Below are 26,321 nucleotides of genomic sequence, written 5' to 3'. Positions count from 1 at the left end.
CTAAACAGGTTCTCATTGCAGGATAACCAGAAGAAATAAATCATAATCATATTGATTCAACCTCTTAAATAATGTTTGAACCTACCTCTTCAGATCTGTATTTCCACCATTCTAATCTCACACCTATAAAGGAAGTCTTAAATGGATACCCTACAGGCAGAAAAGATCTTTTAAATAAGCAAATCTGATCATGGCACTATGCTGAAAAATCTTTCATGTCTTTCTATTGCACTAGGAATAAAGTCCAAAATCCTTAACAAAGCCAAAAAAGGTTTTATGCAACTGACCGCAGCCTCCTTCATTCACCTCTTCTGCACTCACCGTATGACTTTCTTAATATACAGACACGTTCATGAAATGTGTACTATACAAAACAAACACATGCAAGAATTACAAATAATACTATAGATTCTTCTTTTCTATAAAATTAAGCTTCTTAAAAGGGTAGTCTGAATTATTTTCTCCATTGCCTTCCTGCGCTACTTTTCGAACTTGAACTTTGAGCCTGCCTGTCCTTGGTAAATACATACACTTAGTAACTGATGAACTACTAGTTGCAAATCTAAGAACTATTTATCCTTTTCTAACCACCCTTGACCTCTTTGTGAAATCTGACACGATATACCATCTAGGTCTCAAAATCCTTCTCTTTTCTTACACCAGGTCTCCAAAATCTTGACCTGATGCTACTCTCTCAACTGATATATGGACCCATGTCTCTATCTATTATACATTAGCACCTTGATATCCACAATAGCCTCAACATTGACATGATAGAAGTTATGCCTTCTTCCCCACAGAGTAATTTCTACTTCCTGAAAGCTATCTAAAATCTGGGACACCTCCTTCTCCCTCAAAATACCTAACAATTCTACCTTTTTAATATCTCCATCTGCTTTTCCAAAAGTGATTCTCTGACTGATGTTAAGTTAAATAAAATACCAGGGGAATGACAGAAGGTAAGCCAAGTCACAAAACATTTCCCTATGAAAATGAATTCATTGTTCTCAATAACCAAATAGATTCTCTCAAGTGTAGAAATTCTCAGAACTTTAATATTTTAATGTGTATTGTGGCTCTTTAAAAAAAACCTGTATATAGTTTACAGGATTTCTTCCAACATTAATAAGCAGCTAACCGAAATGAAATGCAGCAGAACACAGTTTGGATTCTACTTCTTATTCTTTTCTGAGGTTAACTTCACCAGAGTTAAGCAGTGACAAACTGGCAATCTATATTGTGTAAGGAGTGGGTAGCCCTAGAGTATAAATGTGCTCTCTGTCCCCACTTCTCAGGGGAATTTTCAGGAGATGCTGAGTCTTCCTTCCACCTGTGCTGAATTACAGAGTAATTTCCTGCTCTTTATTTTGATTAATAAATCAAATGAATTCATCAAATATTGATTAAGCACCTGTTCTGTACAAGACACTATGATAGCTATTAAGGGTAACAAGAAGGATAATATGCAATTTCTTAGGGCTCAGGCTAGAGGGAAGCAGATTTGTTAAAAAAAATTAATGTTATAAAATGTCATAAAAGATGTACTAAGTTCTGTGGGAACAGAGGAAGGATTTCTTCTTGCAAAAACAAAAAGAATTGGTCAGAGGAGATTTTTGAGCAACTGCTTGATATTATCTTTAAATAGATGCTTAAAAATTGTAAGGTAAAACTAATCCTATTTTATAAATGAGAAATTAGGTTCATTGTAAAAATTTCTCAAAACTTATAAAGATTATGAGTAGCAAAACAAATCTGAACTCAGTCTGATCAAAAATTGGAAGAAAGAAGGAAGGCAATGATATTCCAGAGAGGGTGTGGAGGTGTGATTCCCTGGGGAAACCTAAAGCATTAAAGCTTTGGCTAAAATGCATTGCCAGATATATGTATGGTTTTGGAACTGGGAGAAGGTTGAGGGAGTTGTAAGGGTCTGGAATTTTTCCCTACTTGCTGTTTCTTAGATGTCAGCAGAAGACATGAGACACAACTTGGCAAGCAGCATGAACATCATGTCAGTCACCCAGGCCCACAGGGGTTCTAGAGAGATGCCTGTACAGATAGTGGATTGCCTTACATGGAGAAACATTGAACTTACTGGTGTTCATCTATTTTACAGTAAACCTTAGCCTGTTTTTTGTTCTGGGAGGGTACCATTCTTCTATGAGCTGCTAACACAACACTGAAAAATGGCCCAAGGAAAGGGAAGCCAGAACCTTGCATTGTAGGTGTACCCAGTAAAAACATGCAAATCCAGTCAGAGGCTGTGGTGCATTCATTACCTCTTATATCAGGGAGGTGAGAGAGAAGGAGTGACAGAACGCTGGAAACAAAACTGGAAAAAAAGGCAAGAGTTTTATCACTGAGAATTTTAAATGTAATACATGGGAGTTTGAGCCTTTGCCATAAGCACCAGGGAATGATGAAGGATGTTTTCAGATGTGTATCAAACACCTCTGGATTTATGGATGGCTTTCATAGCTTTTCTAGGACTTCCTCTTCCCAATGCCAATGGATCTTTACAATTCATAAAAAAAAATTTATAAGTCATCCCCTTCCTGAAATACTTTAATTTGCACCCAGGAGTTGGGTTAATTTCTCATTTTTGGTAGAAGTTTTAGGACAGCCGTTTTTTTTTTTTTTTTTTCTGCCATGTGAAGAAGGCAACTCAGCAGCAGGAAAACAATCCTAAAACCACACAGAATTAAGAAATCTGTAAGCATGTTCATCCCAAATTTCACTTTTTTAGTCCATCTTCATCCCTGCACTTCCTTTATCTTCATTGCCCATAAGACCCCTTAATATACTTTCAATGGATTCCTTTTTTAAGACAGTTTTAGTTTGGCTTTTTGAAAGAGAAAACTAAAGAGGATCAATTGCCTAAGGTTTATCATTTAGAAACATCACCTTTGAAGCAGTAAGGAAAATGGCTTCCAATGAGGACACCACTACAGATGAAACCAGTAGACTGACATAATAGTCCAAGGGAGAAATGTTTCTTCACCCTGAAAGACATGGCCATACTTAGGTACTCTGACTCAGAGATGACACCAGAAACAATTCCTGTATCTGAAGTTAGTTTAGAGCACCTCATTTCCAGGCATAATTTGTAAGGAATAATTTTATTGCTCAGCATCAAAAATTACCCTTCCAAATGGAGATAAAGATCATATAAAGAAGGGGCTAGATTGTGAAGGGACTGGTAAGTTACATCAAATCCAAGACCATTAGGATAAGGAGAAATGGGGTTCCATTTTCATTGCCATACTAGACTCAATCCCAGGAGTCTTAAAGGTGTAATTACATAGAGAGCCCCAGGAAGGTGAAATTGCAAGGACTTCATCTCAGCGCTCCTGTAAGGGGAAATCACAAACCTTTATAAACTTCAATTTATCACAGGATAAATTTAAAGATATGATTCACTTTTAAAATCATCTTTAAGAATTCAAAGGACATATTAAGTACACCATTTTTATTTTTAACTGCTTTTTCTCCTATTTTCCAATGTTATCCACAATTAATGGCATTTTGTGACATTATTTGGGGGTTGTTCACACATAAATTGATAAGCAAGTAGTTTGTTTTTAAACACAGCCATAACTTGCTTTTCCTTTAAAAAATGACATTAAGTCACCTCTTCTAACTTGGTTATGTACCTTTACCCCTCTTGATTTAATTAATGTCATTTAGTTGACTTTAATAGATATTTGCATTACCTGCAAGTTGTATGTGCATTAAACAAGTATGTTTGGAGATATATATATATATGTGTGTGTGTGTGTGTGTATATATATATATATATATATATATATATATATACACACACACACACACACACACATACATTTGTTTAAATTTGTCCAATTACTTTCCTTTGAATTGGAATTGTTGTGGCCAAAGTTATACAATATGTACATTTTAAGTTATACTACATAATTCTCCTTGAATGGAGAGATAATCTTTATCATCATCATTCCCAGTGTTTGTAGATTAGGATGCACTGTTTTCTTTAATCACAGGAGCATTAGATAGTGCTATCTTTAATCTTTAACATTGTGATTTAATGAGAATTGTTTTTTCCTCTATTAATTTGAGCTTAATCATATTCACATATCCTTACTAGTCATTTGTATCATTTCAATTTCCTCCTTATGTTCTTTTTCATTTCTCTCAGAATAGTAATGTCTTTGCTGCTGATTTATAAAAGCTCAGTTATGATCAAGGATACCGATCTTTTAATTGCTATGTATTACAGATGAAATGCCAAAGAGACCCCCACCACCATTTATTTCACTGTGGTATTTTATTTTATTCTGTTGTATAGAAGTTACATATTTAAATATAATCATATTCTTTTATTTTTAAAGAAGGCAATGAAAAATCATTGCAGCATTAAACACAAGACATAAAGATAAAATTTGAGTTTTACTGGAAACTCAACTGGGAACCCAGTGGGGACTGAACTGGCAAGGGCCAAAAGCAGATGTAGGCTAAGTGACTAATTCATCCATGAAAAGACACCAGGTTTTCAAAGCATGATCGTAGCAATGGTAGTGGGCAGGGAAATTACAGAGATATTTCTGGAATATAATCTATGATAATTTGGTGACTGGCTGAATTGGTAGGACACCTGTGAGTAAACACAGTATGTTATCATGAGGTGTCATCGATTTAGTCACATTTCCAACTGAAGCTTAAAAAGTAAGCAGCACTAATGTTCTTCATAAAAGCAGGGGAGAGGGAAGGAAATAAACAATTAACAAAAACATGATTATGAGGAAACTGAATGTGAAAAGAGAAGTCATCACTAATTGGAACTTCTAAAAATATTTATAAAGTACCCCTAGAAAAGATTTATGTTTCTATACATTTTAAATGCAAATCAAATTATCTTCTGAAAGCTGTGGGCTTAAATTTTTAAAGTATATAAAGGTTTATCACAGAGAATCCTGGGAGAAAATAGGTTGGCACTTTCAAATTGGATTATTTAATTACATTTCTATAATGGGCAGGGTCTAGAAAAACTATAAGGTTCAGTCCAATTCTTCCTAGCTAATCATGTGGATAGGGCACTATTATTCCCCCTTAGGGAACAAGGAGGAGAATCATTTACCAGAATTCAGAGTTGTGAGGTCACTTTACAGGTGCTGTGCTTTTAGGAAAAGAAACATTGGCAGCTTGCAGTGACGCTACAAGGTGAGGCCTGGGATCCACTTTACTCCACTTACCCCATCTCCTTCTCTAACCTTTGTTTCCCATTAACTGCTGGACACAAGAATGCACACTGATATAGTCCAGAAACAGATTTGGGTTGAGTCCATCAGAAGGCACACTCTATGCTTGCACCATTTCTATTGATGAAAATCCCTATTTAAAATATAAGGGGCAAGCAAAGATCCAAAAGCAGAGAATTATATCCAACATGCCTGATAAAGTCAGCCACACATTGTAGAACCTATCCATACAGGCATTAACTCAAGTTTTAAAACCATCTCATATTTTCAGGTGAAGTACTACCCCCTTGACCTTAATTGAATTAATTTAAATAGCATTATTTTGCAAAAGCCCAGTCTTTGGTTCTTAAACTACATATACGAAAAAACAAATCCGATTTTACTAAGGATTAAACTACAAAAAATAAATTATTAAGCTAAATAAATAATGAAAGCATGCACTAGTCTCCTAATAGTACAGGATTAATACTTTGAAGGTGAATGATGAGTGACAAATATTTATGAGTTTGGTATTTTATTAGCATGAAGGAAAATGATTCTATTGATTTCTGTGCTTGCTGCCTGATCTATCATGAAAAATTTTTTAAATACAACTAAGAAAGAAGTTTGGTCATAGAATTATGTCACATTTTATAAAAATGTTACAAAAAAATAGAAAATTATTAGAAAAATGTTAAAAAGCACTATTACCAAGCCAAGTGATCCTTAAAGCCACCAAAAGGTAAAAGCCACAAGCCTACATCACTATCTCTGTGAAGAAAGAGAAACATTTTCTGAGAGATTGAGTTTTTGCTAAAGGTCACACAGCTACTAAAGGATTGTATCATATCTAAACTATTTAAAAACTACACATTCATTTATAGTCACTATAATATGTAACCATAATATGTGACAAATTGTTAAGGTATATGTTTTTTCCAGTTATTTATCCCATGACAGCATTTCAGTGCTTTTTTAAAAATATTTTTAGTTGTAGATAAACACAATTTCTTTGTTTATCTTTATGTGATACTGATGATTGAACCCAGGGCCTCACAAGTGCTAGGCAAGCGCTCTACCACTGAGCCACAACCCCAGCCTGTTTTCAGTGATTTTTCAAACTATTTTTCCTTACTATAAATGTAGGATGCTTCCAAAGATAAATGAACTTTAAATATTTAATAATCTGAATCTCTTTGATGCACCTTTACTTATAAAATGAATGTATGGGCTGGGGTTGTGGCCCAGTGATAGAGCGCTTGCCTAGCATGTACGAGGCCCTGGGTTCAATTCTCAGCAACACATATAAATAAATAAAATAAAGGTCCATTTACAATTTAAAAAAATTTTTAATGAAAATGTAAAATTTAATTCTGCTTTTGACAACTAAAGCTCTTAACTGTACAAATCACAGACCCACATAATTTCACATGACAAATAGTAAACTAAAGAACTCATTGGCTTCTCAGCTTTTTAAGTCTTGCTATGTTATTCCTATTTCCTTTACCTTTTAAGTAGATCAAAAACATTTTTTTAAAAAATGACTGTTTATTTTACCCAGAGTAAAATGTGTTCCAAGCCTGGTGAGGATGGACTGTTAATCTCTTCATTTTATTGACCTATTTCAGTTTCAGCTCATTAAACACAGACATCTCAATGATCAAAAGAAAATGAACCAAATGCAACTTAGTATTACCTTACTGAATAAGAGTTATTCAAAAAGCAAATAAATCTGAACAGGTAATTTAATATTGACAGTCTTCCACTTAAAGAATATAGATATAATGAATAAGGACATTCAAAAGTAATCTTTTCTCATTCATTTCATTTGATCAATACAGGCACATTTGTACACTTTTCATTCAACACTCTTCTCTGATTGTGTCTTTTTTCCAAACTGTAAGACAAGGAAAAGCAGAAGATCAAAAGGACAGCTGCAAAGATTATTTAATTATATCTCCTGAATAGAACTAAATTGCCTCTATAGAATTATGAAAACTAAAATAGATTTGGTCATCACAACACAGAGGAAGAGAAAAAGTAACTCAATCTCAATATCCTAATATGAGTAAAAAAATCTTAACAAAATGAGAAATGTTTAATAGCTCTTAAATATGACTACATTAAGGATTAATATTTAGAATATATAAAGAACTCAAAAAACTAAACACCAAAAAAGAGCCCAATTAACAAATGAGCAAGTAAATTAAACAAACACTTCACAAAGAAGAAATCTAAATGGTCATCTAATATATGAAAAAAAATGTTCAATATCAGCAACAATTAGAGAAATGCAAATCAAAACTACACAATTTTATTTCACACCAGTTAGAATGAAATGGAAGCCATCAAGGATACAATAAGAATGGAGAAGATGTAGAGAAAAAGGAACACTTTTACACTGTTGGTGGGATTGTAAATTAGTTATGACCAGTATGGAAATCCTTATGAAGGATCCTCAAAATACTAGGAATAAAATCACCATATGACTCAGCCATCCTACTCCTCACTATTTATCCTAAAAAATTAAAGTTATCGTACTACAGTGATACACACATACCCATGTTTATAGCAACACAATTAACAATAACCAAATTAAGGAACAAGTTTAAGTGTCTATCAATGGAAGAATAGAGAAAAAAAACGTGGTATATATAAACAATGGAGTTTTATTCAGCCTTAAAGAAAACTGTAATCATGTCACCTGCAGGAAAATAGATGGAACTTGAAACCATTATGTTAAATAAAACGTCAAACTCAAAAGGTCAAGGTTCTATGTTTTCTCTTATATGTGAAAGCTAGAGCGGAAAAAGGAAAAGAAAGGTAGAAGGGGGGATTGGAAATCTCATGAAAATCAAAGGAAGAGAAGTAGAGGAAAGGGGACCAGGGCATGGGAGGCAGGGAAGAAAGAGGAGGAGTGCTGGAGAGTTATATTAGCCAAATTATATTGTTATATTGTATGCATGTATGAATGTACAACAACAAATCCCATCATTATATACAACTATAATGTACACACTAAAATGTAGAAAGAAGAAAAATATAACAAAATACAGCTTTTAGTAGTATTAAAAAAAAAGGAAGCCAGGCATGGTGGCACACACCTGTAATCCCAGCAACTCAGGAGGCTGAGGCAGGAGGATTGTGAGTTCAAACTCAGCCTCAGAAACTTAGTGAGACCCTAAGCAACTCAGTGAGATCCTGTTTCTAATAAAATATAAAAAGGGGCTGGGGATGTGGCTCAGTAGTTAAGTGACCCTGGTACCAAGAATAAAAAGGGGTGAGGGAATAGGGTAAACATGCATGAATATAGAGGAAGGGAAAAGATATTCAATCATCCAGCCAAATAATATTTCTTATTTTGCAAGGTGCAAAAGAGTGCTAGGGATAGCAGTGATGGTAACCCAACAATATGAATTACTTAATATATAACATAGAACAGTACAGTTAAAAATGATTAAGAGGATACATTTTATATTATGTGTACAATAAAAAATGGAAAAAATAAATATGACTGTATTTGAAGCATATATAATTGAATAATTGAATACTATCAAAATGTGTGTGTTTTATTAGCACCGAATTAAGTAATTCTTCTATTTAGGTAAGATTACTTCACATTTCTTATAAGATATCCTAAACAAATAATGAATCACACTTCATGCAGGAAAAAAATATATATATGAAAAGAAGTCTTAAAGACTAGATATACCAAAGTATCCATCAACCAATACACAGTGGAATACTGTTCCACCTTAAAAAGAAGACAATACTGTCATTTACAACAACATGGATAAACCCAGAAGATATTATGTTAAGTGTAACATGCCAGGTACAAAAAGACTATTGCTGCATGGTCTCACTCATATGGAATCCAAAAAGAATCTCATACAAGTGGAGAGTAGAATGGTGGTTACCAGCCATCATTTGAAGGAATGTACTAGTTTGCAAAAGTTATTGGTCAATGAAAATAAATACAGTTCGAATAAATCAAAGAGATTTGTTGTCTAGCATGGTGAATATAGTTTGATAATATATATTTTGTGAATTAATAGCAATTATTTTCTTAAATGTAAAGGAGGGGAAGGCTGTGGCTACCACTTGGTCTACTTGAAGTCTAAACTTCAAGTCAGTATCTTTTAAGAATGATCTTCTCAGATTGGAAACAATTCCACAGATCAACAATAAGTCTTTCTCCTCCAGCACAGAATTAACAAAGGTGGAATATAGAGAAACTGAATCATTTTCTAGTTCTCTGCTATTAATTTCATTGTGAAAAATCTAATTTTGCAAGAAATAACATCCAAACTAAACATAAACCACCTAATTCAGACCCAAATACAAATAGTATTTAGTCACCTTTATTTTTCTCTAGCCTCTCAACAACAGGTCAATAAAATGCTGAGGCAGATCCATCACACTGGCTACATGATGACAAATAAGCTGTGCAAATAATCCTTTAAATGTTAAATAATTTCCCTTTCTTTCCTTCCAGGACATTTAGAAACGTTCTTCCATATATTTGTCTGGTAATTTATTTATTCCATTCAAAAATATTAGATAGTATAGATAAAAATTCCTTTACATTTAAATTTTTTTATGATTATATGTTCTTTACTTATAAGCTTACTACATTTAAATTTAAAAGGGTCACTTTGGGTCACTTTGTAGAATTTGTGACAAAGTTACCTAAGAAAAAAATAACAAAGAAAAAATAACTATGAAAACAATTTACTGAGCAACACAATCACACTCAGATTATATTTTAATATATTTTGTCTATTATATTTTTCATTATATTAACATCAACCAAAAATTATAACTAAGCACAATAAATGAACTATTAGGTAACTATAAATATAAAACTAATTATACACATTAAAAATGCATTGATTAATGTTGGCCTAATAACAAAACAAAAAGAGAAACCAATTACAGAGCTTGATCTCAGGTAGCCTATGGTCTGCTTTGACTCTGCTTTATATTAGAAATGACTAAGTATTGGCCCATATGCAGTGAGTTTCAAGATTTTAGGGTGGTCAAGAAAAAGACAAGATCACAGGTAGAAGTGGTAAACAATGAGCTTTATTTGGAAGTCCCTCATGAGACCTTCTAAGGATAGTGTTTCAGGGCCATTGCAGAAGAGGAAGAACCCAAGAGAACTCTCAAGGGAACAGGGAATTGGAGGGGACTCACATGTCTAGGTGATATTCCTCAGCAGCAAGACATGAAGTCTCTGGGTCCCTGAGCGCTAAGAGAGACAGCCATGGCTTGGGGTCTTTCATAGCCCCAGGGGTTGTTTTATCTACCGTTTGCAAATGCTGGGTGCAGTTTTATGGGCTATGCAAAGTAGGCAGGCTCTAAATGGCTAAAAATACATTTAGTTCAGCTATGTTTAAAGCAATTGGATGTGAAAATTTAAAGTTAGGCCCTAGGGGGCTTTAGGCTTTGGTCACAGCCCACTGTGAAGAATAAAAAGAATGGAAACCCTTTATTTAACCCATTTATTTAATACCATAAAACATTAAAAATTTTCCCTGTGTACTAGTTACTGAATCTCAAAGGCTTACTGCTAGAGGTTAACTTAAGAATCAGAGAGATTCAAAAGATGTACCAAGATGCTCTTGGCAGTTTTACTAAATTAATAAATATTTCAACTCTTACTCTGAGCCAAGCTGTGCTCTAGACACCAAAGAGTCTACAGTGAAAAAAAGTACACATTACAACCAACTACATCGTTTGCAGGGCCCAGTGCAAAATATAAAATACAGGGACTTTTGTTCAAATTTCAATATGGTTACAAAAGAGCACTAAACCAACCATGGGGTCTTTCTGAATGTGGAATCCTATGGGACTGCACAAGCTGAGCACACATCCATGTAACTGGCCTTAGTAGATTGGTCTCCATTTTCATTATGTACTCAATCTAGTGGTGAAAGATCTTGAGTTAAAAGAAATAAATGCAGCATCATAATAAGTGCCACATGGGAGACAAAAGCGACTCCACAATAACTGCTGTAATCTAGTTTAGTGACCCTTAAGAAAGTTCTCTCTGAATAGCTGACATTTAAACTGAAAATTGAAACATGTAAATAAGACAGCTGTACAATCTCTGTATGTGTGTGAGAGAGAGTGTGTGAGTATGTCTGTGGGGGTCAACAGTTTGTACAAATTCTTGCAAGTTGTTCTCAACCAAGATGATTTTTCCTTCCACAAGACTATAGGCAATGTCTGGAGACATTATGGGTTATAATAAGTTAACTTGAGAGCTGGTAGTATTGTTAACAGGATCTAGTGAGTGGATAGTTCTTCATTATGAGGGCCTATTCTGTCTATTATAGGATGTTTAGAATAGGCCCTCATAATGAAGAACTATCCATCTCCACAATAGTGTGGAGGCTAAAAATCTCTAGTGTAGAATGAATGCAGATCATATGTGAAGCTGTGATGAAGTAAGATTTTTAGAGATGTTTGCCTTTCCTGACCTAAGCCACATGACTTTAGGGTAGTGAATACTAGAAACCTACATTTCTAAGAACAAGGGAGAATTTAACCTATACTATGGAGATTCACTAGAGTACCATAGAGCCACCAAAAATATGCTTAGATAAATGTTTAAAGGCATGGGAATTACTGATACTATATCAACTATACTGATACTATTACCAACTATAACATATTCATAGTTGGAAAAAACATGTTACAAAGAAAGACAAAAAGATTCTATGTTCTTTCAAAATGATATACGTTTAGCAGAGGTTTAATGCCGGTGCTGAAAAGAAAACACAAAGAGTTCTGTGGTTACTTGAATATTACAATTATTTTACTATATTTCAGTATTTTAAGATTTCAATAGAATGTGTATTATTTTATGAACCATAAAAATACAAGACTTCATTTTATTTCTATAAAAGCACATTATACATTCAATTTACATGGTAGCCATATGCAGACCTAATACAGCTAACAAGAAGCTTTATATTTTTTTAATTCACAGAAAAATGAATAATCATATTAGGATGATTTTAGCAGCATAATTAGTAAAATCTAAAATTTATTACAGATAAAATGTAGAATTGAGGATAGTTGGACTCTTCTAGTGGAAGGTCAGACTTCTATGAAAAAAAGATAGATATTAAAAATGGCTATTTTCTATTAAAATCAAATTTTATCATTACTTGAGTAGACCAAGTACCACATTCATAAAATCTATTTCAACAAGGCATATGTTTGAAATCTCCCATGACTTCATTTTAACAAACTGACAGTTATGCCAAAAGACCATTCATTTATAAATCATATATAGAAGACAACAATGAGACAACACCTCTTGAGACTGTGATGCAAGCAGACATGGACAAAGATACTCTGCAAACATAAAATTACTGAACATTTTCCTCTTTGACCTACTCTGGTTACCACTGCCTCTTTCATTAATGACAACTATCCCCACCTTAATCTTCCTAATACCTAGATAAAAGTTACCAAGATAACCAATTCCTGAATTGCCCTACTTCATTAAACCCTGCTTAATTATCACCCAGCACAAATATCACCCAGGACAAATCCTATACAAAACCTTCCCAACTGCTTATTACCAAAATACCTATGGCTCCTGTAGTGTGCAATCTTCATTGTTGCAGCAAATAAAGGGAACTTCATTTATTTGACCACAGTCTTGTTTCCAGCAGTTCTTGCATGGTGGGCTCCAACACAGGGCAAACCTCACATGAATAATACACCCCTATGGCAGACCACAGGTCTCAATTTGAGCTCTGGAAATTTGATCACCATGATGACACAGTTCAAATAGGAAAAAAAGGGGTTAGTTGATGAGAAACAAAGTCCCAATATTTTTTTATTTTTGATTGGGGACTGAACCCAGGAGCACTCTATCACTGAGCTACATCCCCAACCCTTATTTGCCACAATCCTCCAAGTAGCTGGGATTACAGGCATGGGCCCACATTTGAGAAGAAGTCCAGTTTGAGACTGCTGTCAATGAGTGCCTCTAGCCACTAGCCAGCTAATTATGTGAAACCTTAAATTGCACCTTATATACTATTTTGTCACTGCATACAGACAGAATAGTGGCAGTGGCAGTGGAGGTAGTGGCTATGGATGCTGCTGTAGCTAGCAGTGGTTCCACCCTGTTTCTTTCTTAGTTTTATTTGTTAACAATAACAAAAAATGACAATAACCTAATAAACACCATTTGGGACAGAAATATTCCCAATTTTAGAAATGATCATTTTTGACTGAAAAACCAAATGATTACAAAATACATATTTGATACACAGGGATATAAATTTTGAGTTAAAAACTTAAAAATTCATCCTTAAAAATCAAGTAAAGTTAAAATCAAGACATGAGATAAAGAATTATGACAAGAATATATTTAAACACTTATGTGCCTGGATTTGTGTCATTTTACATACATTATTCATTTCATCTATGCAACCACCTCTTAGACTATTTCCATTTTATAGATGATGAAAAAGAGGCTCATAGATAACTGATTAACAGAACTACAAAAGGAAGAACCGAGTTTGAGACTAAAATCCAGATGTCTACAATTCCAAACTTCAAGATTACCAGGTAGATTGTTTCCCTTGGATGTGAGCATGAAATGAACTGTCCTTGGAGTGATTATAAGATTTGATTTTAACGGAGGCAGTTTAAAACAAAACAAAAAAAAAGCTACAGAGTACTACTTAAAGAGTCTAATAATATTAGAATTTCATTTTGCCACATCAAATTTGTTATTATTCTATTCATAGTCAATACCTAACAAGGAAAATTGTATAGAACTTTTAACTATATAGTTTGGAATGCTAAACGTACCCCAGACATTAAATGTCCCCAAGGTGGCACTACTGGGAGGTACACTGGAACATTTTGGAGGAAGGGCCTTGTGGGATAGTCTTTAGGTCACTGGAGGCATATCCTCAAAGGGAATTGTGGGTCTCTGGCCTCTTCTTCTCTATGCTTCCTGGCTCATGAAGTAAGTAGTTTGCTCCTCGGCCAGGCATTCCTGCCATGATGTGCTATCTTGCCAGTAGCCCAAATCAATGAGCCACTGGATCTTGAACTACAGCCTCCAAAACCATAAGCCAAAATAAACCTTTCCTCTTTACAAGTTAATTGCCTCAGGTATTTTGTCATATTAGTGGAAGTTGACAGTTATCCTTGACAAACCACTTGACATGGAGAGAGTATTCAACATAGAGTTCTCTACCAAAGAACGCTTGGCTTTTAAAAATTGGCAAATAAATTATCTGAATGTAGTCTTCGATTATTTTTTACAAATCTCTGAATTATCCTCTCAAAGAGACTATAATACATGAGTGAACAATGCATGTGTGAAGAGAATTTCAATGGGAAAGCATTATCTCCTCTCCCCAATAAATAAATTTAAAATAAAAGAACCTTTAAAATACACTAACAGTTCTTTCCTGAATAAAATAAATAAGAGCAAAGGGCACCTTGACTACTACTTAGGAAATAAAATCAGAACACAAGGAAATCTGTAATTCTAATCACATTTACACCTTCTTTCTTTTTTTACATTTCTCATCCAAACATTCTTAGGAGCTCAATAGGCTTAAAGAACTGGAGCAGTGTAAGGAACAAAGGTAAGGGAAATCTGAGAAACAGCTTGAATGGCTGTTCTCACAATTTTAATAATTTCAAATTACAAAATATTTTAAGAAGATATAAAAGTCACAAATATAAGAAACTGTAAGAAGTTATTCTACCTGCTTGTATTATAAAAACAGCATTTTGACTAGGCATTTCAGGAATCAACCACTGTGGGAAAACTAAATGAAATAAAAAGCACTAAGAAATATACCTTCAAGAAAAACAAATATCAAATTAATTGTATTCATGTTAGTCAATGAATGGCTGGGTGCTAAACAAACACATTTTATTAAAAAGAATATTAACATTTGTATCCTCATGTGGAAATGAGTACTTATATATTAACTGTATTCTCTCTTGAGATCGAGGATAATTTTAGAAAATAAGATATCCAATTACTAAATTCAATCATGGTAAACATTACAGATTACATATAAATACAGAAATAAAAAAATTATGAAACGTATGTTATATGTGATTTACTTGAGATTTTTTTTAAGTGGGAAGAAGAAAGAAACCAATGTGAAAAGAAAGAGTTTAATATTTTCTTGAATTATTCAAATAAAAAATCACCAACAATACAGAAACAAGAAAAATTCAGAATTATATCAAATCCAAAGATGAATGTCTTCTATTTGGTGAGCCTAAATCAGAATAAAACATTCACATGACTTTTTCTTAATGAAAATATTAAAGGAATTTAGCATATCTTTTCACCAGCACCACTAGGGTTTAAGTGTACAACTTAAACTAGCCCCGTTAGTGGATGCTGCTGTGAGTTCTCCATCCCCGTAAGCCACACATAAAGACAGGGAAACAATCCAAAATGACTTAGAAGATCATTGCCACCCTGCCACTTATTTGTGTCCTGTGTATCAACTGTAATCTATGGCCCCCGAATCCCTTAAGGTATGGCAGAGCTTTGGTTTTCCCTTTTATCCTGTTAAAATGCCACCTCATAATGTGTTGAGAACTTCCTCTTCAACAGAGATGAGGCACACAAGCTTTCAGAAATGCAGTACCTTCTAGTCTATGTGTTGTATTCAGCAGGTACCAGAAATATTGAGATATGAGAAGGGACTGAAGTCAAGGCCTTATTGGGGAGATGTCAACATTCACTTAAAGTATCAACCTAACCTATCATGTTGAGGAGGCAAAGTCTAATAACTCAATTGAGGCTTTCACAGTTCAAACCCACCCCCCAACACACACACAATTTTAGTTTTATCAGCAGCTAAGTGAGATTTATTTCTTAATGAAAAGAATACACTGAAATAAGAAAATACATATTTATAAGTAGGTATTTTGTATGAGGAGAGAATTATCCTAAACTGAGAATATCATCTGGTGGTACTGAATAGGCATTCAAATAAATATTAATGTGTTTTAAAACGTTCTTGTAGCCAGGTGCATTGAGGGTGTCAAGCGCGCCTGTAATCCCAGCTACTGAGGAGGCTGAGGCAAGAGGATTCCTAGTTTGAGGCCAGGCTCTACAATTTAGCCAGACCCTGCCTCAAAATAGATAATGATAAGTGCCAGAGATGTGGCTCATTGGTAGAGGGCCCCTGCATTCAAAGCCAAATACACACACACACACATACACACACACATAGGGATTCAATGTCCCCAAACAGATTTCCTGTGGTTTGACAAGAATGGAGTGCATGGCCAGAAAAACAGTCCAGGGAAGACCTCACTGCTGGGTAGTGCTGAGTGCAAGTCTCCTCACCTTGCAGACTCAGGCAGAAAACGGATTTCAGACAAGAATTCTCCACAAGTTCTTTGTTCAACCAACAACCTCACAGCATTCAACCCTGTGTGTTGGCTTCATAATCACAGTTGAAGAGGTGCATTGTTCCAGTAAGATCTGAGTTAGTTCCAGACACCTGCTATTGCGTTGACAACTGAGACCTATTCTTCCGGACAGAAGGAGCACTGGATCTGCTCTCAGGGGACAAAAATTTGCGTGATGAGGTGATAAAAACGCAGGCAAAGGGCGCTTGCAGGAAGCATATTCTACACTGGCCACACTAACTGTATTCTTTCCCTTTGGATCTCTGTTATCTTATCCATGCTAAGTGGCTCCCCAATAGGTTGAGTTTGATCAGCCTGTTGCCTTAACATCTATCAGGCTCGAAACTACCTCGGGGTTCCGGAAGACACTGTGCAATTTGCGCTCCTGAAAGGGAGGGTTGGTGCACCGAAAAAGCCAGGAGTACCGGGTCAGGATCCTAATTACAGAAGAAATCAGAGGGGCTGCCCTTGTTAGTGGCCCACTCGCCATACTCCAACAAAGGCGCATAATGAAGGTCTGTGCTTTTAGTATCCAAGTTGGGACGACTAATCCAATTCCTTCAGTCTGTGAGAAAATGGCAAACCCAGGACACCCCGGTGACATTCTGTCCCCCAACAGAAACACGGTCAGACCGCGCTGTCCCCACACCTCTGCTTTCCTAGCTCCTTCCAACGCGTCATCTGAGACTAGGGAAGCCCGGGCCGGCTGCGAACGCCCAAGCTCAGAATAGCCGCAGGCGCATTAGGGAAAGCCCGGAGCCGCGCAGCGCACGGGACGTTCCCCAGGCGCATCCCCAGGAGCCTCAACGGGATTCACCTTGCGCGGCTGGAGGGCCCCAAAGGTCATCTTCCCGCGAAGTTCCACCTCCGAGAGCCCCGCGTACCGCAGGGCGAGCGCTCAGAGGACCGCACCGCGCCCAAGTGCAGTGCCCTGCGCCGGCTAGCGGCTCCTTACCTGCCCGCGGCGAATCCGGCAACCCCTTGACAGCGCCCACAAACCGCCACTGGAAAAGTTTCCGAACTTCTTCACAGGTCTGTCCACCCTCGCTTCGGGTAGACCCCACGAAAGCCAAAAGAAGGAGACAACGAAAGCCCATGCGCCAGGTCTGTGCGTCCATCATCGGTGTCCCGGCCCCCCCCTTCCCACGCACTGAACCCCACTCTCCCCACGCGCCCTGCGCGGCAGGCGCTAGAAGACGGGCAGCGGGGGTTTTCGGGGGTGCGATCGGACGTCGGGCGCTGAGGGACTGCGCTCCGACACTGGCTTCACCTGAGGGACTCAGCTTTCTCTTCAGTCCCGAGGCTGTGCCACTAGTTTTCGGGCTGATCACTGCCAGGTGTCCCTCCCCAGCCCAGGCGAGTAGATGTGGCGCAGACGAAGAGAAGCGTTGGAGTCAGCCGCGGAGAGCCAGCAAGCACCCGGCTCTGTTCACTGCCGCCGCCGCAGCCGCCGCGGGCTCGGCTCACAGCAGCTAACCCGGGATGTGCCCGCGCGCCGCGCTCCACGGGGAAGCCCCGCCCCCGCCCCGCCCCGCGTTCAGGCCCCGCCCCGCCCCGCGTTCAGGCCCCGCCCCCTGCGCGCGGCGCCTCTCAGCACCGACTCAGACGCTGTCAACCCGGGTCCCGCGGCTGGAGAGCCATCCGAACAGCCACGACTGGTGTGAAGAATCAAATAAATAAAAGCAAAGGGAAACCGTCGTCTGAGGAAAAAAGGGAATGTTTGAAGAGAATCAGAGAATACAGGACATAAGAAACATCTATTGAAACTAAAATGAAACATTTCTCTATAAATTGTGTTCTCTATTCATAGGAATTTGTATTAAAATTGCATGAAATGGACCAGGGCATAATACAAAATACTATTTTGCGGGAGGCCTAATAGCACTTAGGTTTCAAAACAGTACATGTGAAGAGTTTTTTTTTTAATTTTTTGTTACTGCTTGAAGATATTTTTCTATAGCATCACAATTTTCTGAAAGAATTTAGAAGTCATGAGAATTGGAATCAAATATTATCACATTCTTATCATAGTGAAGTCTAGTTTATTCTCTGATCATTCTTTAACATACTTTACTTCAACAATTTGTTTCTATGGAGGCTTTACTGAGTTTTTATCAGATTCTGAATTTCTTTGAAACATTTCTTAGAAAACAACTAAGGTAAGAGTGCTCAGGGAAATTTCTCATGAAAAGGAAAAAACAAAGACTTTTAGCAATTTAAAGATGACAAAAGAATTTTGTCAATTTACTGTTTACAAACAGAATTCATGGGAAACCATAAACCAAAAGGCAAAGCATGTTTTGGAAATGTGATTGACTCAACAACTTAACCTGTATGAGTGACAAAGAGTGTCGAATCTTCAGCTGTGGCCACCTGAAGAGAATGCTCCTCCAGCAGAAGAAAACTATTTAAAAGCGTTAGGGGACTATAAATACTTTAACCACTTTAGGGGAATTTCATCTCAAATCGGAATGCTTGCCTAGAGATAGTGTTGAATAATTTTAAGTCTTAGTGAAGTGTCATGGGGTTTTTAATGGCCATTTGATATCAAAGACAGCACTTTCGGCAGGAGATTACTTGCTTTAAAATCATTCCAGGGTGATGGCTGGGACACTGTTTCCCTCTGAAATACACTCACTTGACTTTTGACATCCATTCGCTGAATATTAGACTATTTTCTTAGAACATCTCTTAATAAATCTCTTAATAATAATCTCATAATAAATGGGATCTCTTAATAAATGAGAATAGCACTTGTAAATTCTAGACCTTCAAGCAAAGCTTTATTCCAGAAAAGAAAATTTCCCATGAATATCTTTTGCTTTCCCACCCCCATCATGGAAAGGATGCTTGGAAGTCTATGGGAAGAAATGAGGAAATTTTTATAGTGAAGTGTATATAGTAAAAATTATATAGTGTTCATGTACCAGATAATATATTTCCTATGAACTCTAAATCACTTATTTAATCTTTATAATAACCCTATAAAGCAGATACTACAATTTTCATTGTTTCATAGATGAGGAAGCAGGCACCGAGAGGTAAGATGGCTTGCACAAGGTCTAAGATAAGGAATCAAACTGGGGCATGGGAAGCCAGAACCTGTGCTCCTCAGTCATTCCCTGCTATACTTAAGCACCTAACAGGTTATAGTCAATTACACTAAACACTGTCTATCATACTTTTTTACTAGTAATATACATAATTTTTATCTACATAATTTTATTCTGTAGAATCACTTATAAGTTAATATATGTCTCATAAATTCCTAAGTTTTCTCAGAACTACTTTATTGTTACTAAGATTTCTCCCTGATAGAGTTAATCACCATAGACTGTGAACATTAAAAGAAGTTTTATATTACCTGGTACAATTCATTCACTTGGAGTCTCTAAAACAATTTGTCTTGCAAGGAGAAAATCACAAACACAACTGGGAAGTATTGATGAATCAATAAAAACTAGTCAACTAACAAATATTGATTGAACACATGACATCAAAAAACACTATATTAGGCATAATGGGGCTTACAGTGACATGCAGGCAAGTTTTCTTCTTGGTGAATTTACAGTTTATCTCAACAAAACAGGTAGGAAGTCATATATAAAAAGGGAGTAGGATTTAACAAGAAAATAAGTGTGTTTAGTCTGTATAAAATGTCTACAGTCACAAATACATTTTGTTACTAACTGTTATCCCCTACAGCTATCACAGTGGATGAGTCAACAAGTAACTTGGAAGAGATTTTTTTTCTTCTATGTATCCCTATATCCAAATAAATAATATGCATGTTCTTCTCTGGAACTTCAAGACAAGTTCCCATCTTCCAATCAGAATACAGTTTAATATTGCCTTTTAGATGCACATTTTGGGACAACCTTTGCAAACTGGACTACAACTAATCTTTTGTTCAGTTTACTTGCAAATATTACAAATGAAGCTACAGAGGGATTACCATAATTGGAGAGCTATAATGCCTCATTTTTCAAAAGCTATTCAATCAAAATTTATTGAATGTCTTTTATGTAATAATAGGCCCTGGGCCTTGCTCTCAAAATATCAATACCCTTAGATAAGAGAATCTTTAAAGGGTTATTATTTAAAATGCACCTTAATAATTTTATAAATGCAGAGCTTCCCTAATACTTCTATGTAACAGTTTATAGTTTGTCACTTGGGACCTTGTAAAGAGAAATAATCTCCAGTATAGTTTAAGTGTTCTTAATGATATTGCAGAGTCTTAAACCCTGACTGCTACTTTAGGCCAAGAGCTAACCACTAGTTAGCTCACCCTCAGAAGAGGTTTGGGTAACTTCTGTGCCCAATCAATAATAATAGATATTATCTATTAGGTATTATCTCATTTAACATTTTAGCCATCCCATGAGACAGTTACTATTATACTACTAAGGAAGAAACTGAACTACAGAGAGATTAAGTGAACTTCCATAAGCCACAAGTCTGATAAGAGCCCAAATGTGTGACAGTTTCCACACCCCTTACCCATGAACTCTCCTGCCTCTGATGAGCCATACATTGGGTGTGTGTCACCCCTTGAACTCACCCTTTCACAGGAGTAGAAACCCTGGTATTCACTATCTTGTGAACACTCAGCTCTACCTCTTCTTTATAGTGGCTGCATTGTGACCCCGTAGTTTTTCATTGCCTTGCAGATAACCCAGGTACTACTTCCTCCCGCTGACAATTCCTAATCTTTTAACCATGGGAAATACAAGACTAACATTCTCATACTACCTTGACTTCTTTAAGCGTCACAGGATCCAAAAAGCATAGCTATGAATACTCCTTCTCTTGCCAGGGAATGGCCACCACCCAGTAGTGAAGGATCCTGTGAGGTGGAGAGCTAGCTGAGAGGGATCCTTCACTTGTGGGTGGTGGCCATTCCCTGGCAAGAGAAGGAGTATTCAAAGCTATGCTTTATCTTGACCCTACTAGGTTTACCACCCTACCAGAGCAATATTCAAACAAGCCAATCATATCTTCCTGTGGAACCATGAGTCCTCCTCACCTTCTTTTCACTAGAAATTTTGCTTTCCACAGCCCCTGTTGGTTCATTCTGCTCCCAAGTGCAACCTCCGTGTAGTCTTGCAAGGCATGTCCTCACTCCAAAGGTGTCCTCCTTCCCTGGGTACTAAGTTTGTGTGACTTACAAACTGCTATACTATCTCATCTGATCAGTACTGTCTGTGTCCTCATCTCATATTACTTAGGGAAAGTGGCTCCCTTCTTCATCAGCAGGGTGAATAAGATCATTGGAGTAAGAACATCTTCAAAACAAATACTTCCATTTAGTTATTTGTTTAAAACCTGACTTTTGTTTTGCCCTACCTTCTATCTCTTTCAAAGGTCAGCTATATGCCCTTAGCTGCACTAACAAAGGGAACCAAATTAGAGGTTAGCCCCAGCTGGCCCTGGCAATGAATTTCTGCCACCTGGTATCCAGAGGAACTTGAGGAATCCTCTCCAGAAGTTTTCTCAAGTCAAGATTGCAATGGTTTTGAAAAGACCGACGACAGGAAAGAACACAGCAAATAAAATACTCCATAAAATACTCAAAGCCTTGAATTGACATTAATATGATAGTGAGAAAGTTTGATTAGCAAACACATTTTACAGAAAACACTAACTATATACATATACACTACAAGTCTATTGCTTCCAATTTGAAAAATCCTCATCTTCTCATCATCAGTACATTTGTCAATGATTTTGAAATAGTTCAGATATACTTCAGTCATTATCTCATAGTTATTAGGCCTCAAGGCAAAGATAATATATTTCACAAGAAGAATTAGATAACTAAACTATTCCTGTTTATTACATTAATAAATTTAAAAGTATTTCATATGATATTTAATTTTATACATTTTGTATCTGCATTTTCTAGTATGAGAATTTTTATTTCTTTCAGAGGACAGAGAAATAAAAAATATTGTTTTTTAAAAGAAAATGAAAGTATTAGAAAAGACACTTTGATAAGAAACCAGCAATATTCAATAAGTTTATGAAACTGAATATCTTTAAGCAATTTATTTCTAGTCTATAAGTCATGTGAAAACAATGTCTTTCAAAGTTGCAATATATAATGCATGTATAAATTACTGTATATTATAAAGTAAATGAATACATACAAATTTCTCTCAATTTCAAATTTATATTTTGCACCAAAATTATGCCATTTTTTATTTACAAATAGAGCAAAATTCACACCCAAAATTCAATTCCATAATTAATTAAACCAATATTTTCAAGAAAAATAATTGCATTTAAAAATAAGTTGTTTTCTATATGGACTACATAATATTCTTCCTTAAAATTAGTGTTTTCTAGAAATTAAACTTAAAAAAAAAAGCTTTATTTTACACCTTATTGTTGCTGGTCATTTAAAATAAAAACTAAGGGGCCACAGAAGTCTAAATGCCAGACAGGAAACCTCATGAGGTCAGCTGAGCCTCCTTGTATTCATTCACCTCCACCCTCTGAACAGCAAGTGTAGGCACCATTTAAATTTATTGAATGGACTCAGCCCTAAGTCTGACATTCTAATGTATCCTGTATTATCTTCATCCAAAGTCTTTATTTCTTAAGAAGCACTAAACATTTTAACTTCAGTTCAATCCCTAGATTTTTATATTATTTTCAAAGTAGGAAAAATTACTATCAGATGGAATAGTATCAATAAACACATTCAAACCAGGTTGTCATTTTTTAAGCAAAGTTATTTATGGACCACTGAGTCATCTAGTATTTGACTTTCAGTAAATATTTAATGTCTGTTTCACTTTTTATTTATTTTTGATGAAATAAATATATATGCTTGAAGACTTTAATGTCACTACCAAACAAATTATTGAATCAAGAATTAAAGAATTATTTTCCTAATTGTTTTCCTGCAACATCTGACATGATAGTATCTTAAATACTAATAATTTAGGTAAAATTAACTTTAATACTAGATTAAAAACATCTTCCAGAATTATTATTCAGTGTCTGTGTTAGTTTGGTCAAGTCATTGAGACCACTCTCATACCCCCTTTCTTTATTATGTAAAATGAGGGGGGAAGTTTAACTTCCATGTTATAATGTTGTTCATGGAGTAAACTGGAATAATATGCATAAAGAGTGTTTTACAATTTTGGGTTCATATGACCTTTCAATAAACAGACATTCTTCTTCTCCAGTAGAAAAATACTTGTCATTAATTCATGATCTATTAGTAACATCCTAGATAATAATTCCTTCTCCTTTAAATCAGTAACTATTCAAAAGTAAAATCTTTTTCTTTCCCTATATTTGTAATAGGGTCCTTTTACATTATTTCGTGTATACCCATCTATCAAATCAATTTTTTTGAATAACAGAAAAAATGAGCTTTCTAGCTAAACTCAGTATAGGTGTAGAATAGTTCAAGTTGCTCAAGGTCATGAGTGAAAAGTCACTTTTAAAAGAGAGTCACTCCTCTCAGAACATAATGAGCCCTTGGAGCAAGATCTGGAGACTAATTATAATCAGCTTTTTAAGATGCATAATGTAGACACTCTACTAATGATTAAGCCTCATAATTGATAATTATCTCTGATTAACGAGCAGGAAGTTCTTCCAGAGGCTTTCACTGCTGTATACCATTGTCGTAATTGATCTTTAATTGTTCCATGTAAAGATTCCTTTTATCATATGTTTAATCTTGGCTATTTATAAATAAGGTCCATGTACAGACCTTATTAACTGCCCCTAGATGTGATATTACTTTACAAAAGTCTTTGCAATTTAATTAGTATTCAGCTTAATTCTTTATATTTGCATATGAAAAGGTACAAGCAGTTCATGCTCTCAAGCAGAAAAGAGAAATCCCTTGCTCTGACCAGTTCTGAATACTCTTCTTGATCCACATTTTCAGAGGAAGAGAGAACAATCCTCTGTCTGGATATGCCAGAGGAGACTTCATGCAATTGCCAACTTTCTGCTCCTGGAGAATTGTTTCCAGTCTTTCCCAACTTTAGCAGATCTCTAGGGAGCATCCTAACTTTTTCTCTCTACTTTATCTACCCCTATTTCCAAATGATCTTATAACTACTCTTGTAATGTCCATTAGTCATATTTGTCTAGCTCCTACATGCCTATGTGTTTGCATGGATGTGCTTAACTTGACATATAAACCATTCTTTCTTGAAGTCCCTCCTTTACTCAGCTTTTCTAACAATGCACTACCCTAGGACTCCTAGTTCAACAGTGTTTCTTTTTCTGTTCTTTTGCCTATTTCTCCCCTTTGTTCTGCTTTCAAGTTTCCCAAGGCTTTGGCTTTAGGGGTTGCTCTTCTTTTTCTACATGTAATTCCTAGGAGGTGAATCTCTCCCCCTCACAATTCACATCCACCAGTGAACTTGGAACCTCAGAATGTGACTTTATTTGGAAATAGGGTCTTTGCAGATATAATTAATGAAGGGTTTTCAACTAGAATCATTCTGGATTTAGGGTGAACCCTGACATCCTTACAAGGAGAAGAAAGGAGAACAGAGACAGGAAAGAAGGTGACATGAAGCTAGAGGCAGAGATCAGAGTGATTCTGCTGCAACCTAAAGGAAGCCAAGCATGCAGACCACCATCTGAAAGCCAAGAGTCTTGATATGGTCTGTCTCTTAGAGCCTCCAAAAGGAACGTACTCTGATAACACCTTGATTTCAGATTCTGGAGACTGGTTTTGTGAGAGAATATAACTCTGGGTTAAGCCACCAAGTTTGTGGCTGTGGCAGGCCTAGGAAATATGCTAAAGGCTTTTGGTATTCATACCTTCACTCTAGCATCTGTACTGAATATCTGCAGATGCTTCCCTCCATGTCTGCCTTCTCATCTGCCTCTTCTTCTTTTTCATTTGGGTATCCTGCCATCATCTCAAACTCTATTTTTACTAAGGGATTTTATCGTCTTCTCTCCAGTTCAACACTCCCTCATCCATTAATTTATTGATTTGACAAACAAAATTTGAGGTCTGTTCTTTTTCAGCAATATAGTCTTCCTTGATAACCCAGAATTGTTTGTATCCCATCTCCTCTTTTATCTCTCTATGTAATATAAATTACAAGACTTTCCTATTTATCCACCTACCTCTCGTATTCATCTTTTTCATACCAACTTTCCCACCACTTCTCATTAAATTCCAAGATGATTGATTGCATTAATCCTGGAAAGGGTTCATTGCCTCAAGTCTCTTTCTGATCTAAATCAACTGCCATGCTGTGCACAGGTTAGTCAGTGTGCATCCTTTATTATATTCAAAGAAATCAGTTATTAATGACAAAGCAGACCCTAGAATCTACCCTTGTGTTTCTTCAAATATAGTTTAGGGAATGTCAGCATCATATTTACTGAGATTATTAGAATACACATCCCTGTATCATATCCAAATCATAGTCTTGGTTTGGGATCCAGATAATTTCTTATAAAATGCTTATTCTAGCTCAAGATTTAGATTTAGTGAGTTCCCTCTATTTTGCTGTAAAGCTACTTTTCTATTTGAATCCAGAGGCAGAAAAATCCACCATTTATCTTTCTTAAAATACACCTTGTTCATTTCCACTTTTAAACATTAGTTAAGCTTAGTTTACTTCCTTCCTCCTCTCCACTTCTCTTTCTTTAGAAGCTCCACTCAAGTTTCATATT

General features: G+C 36.0%; 1 protein-coding gene across 1 annotated transcript in view; it reads right to left on the bottom strand.

Moving 5' to 3' along the window:
- Positions 1 to 17,761, bottom strand: part of Gpc5 (glypican 5) — a 634,189-nt gene extending 616,428 nt beyond the window's left edge. Inside the window, exon 1 of the mRNA XM_027938911.2 lies at positions 17,599 to 17,761. Coding sequence (XP_027794712.2) covers positions 17,599 to 17,761 — 163 coding nt within the window. The remainder of the gene's footprint in view (positions 1 to 17,598) is intronic.
- Between the last annotated feature and the right edge of the window lie 8,560 nt (positions 17,762 to 26,321).

The sequence above is a fragment of the Marmota flaviventris genome, chromosome 4, assembly GCF_047511675.1.
Source record: "Marmota flaviventris isolate mMarFla1 chromosome 4, mMarFla1.hap1, whole genome shotgun sequence".
Taxonomy (NCBI): domain Eukaryota; kingdom Metazoa; phylum Chordata; class Mammalia; order Rodentia; family Sciuridae; genus Marmota; species Marmota flaviventris.
This window is presented reverse-complemented; position numbering and strand designations above follow the sequence as displayed.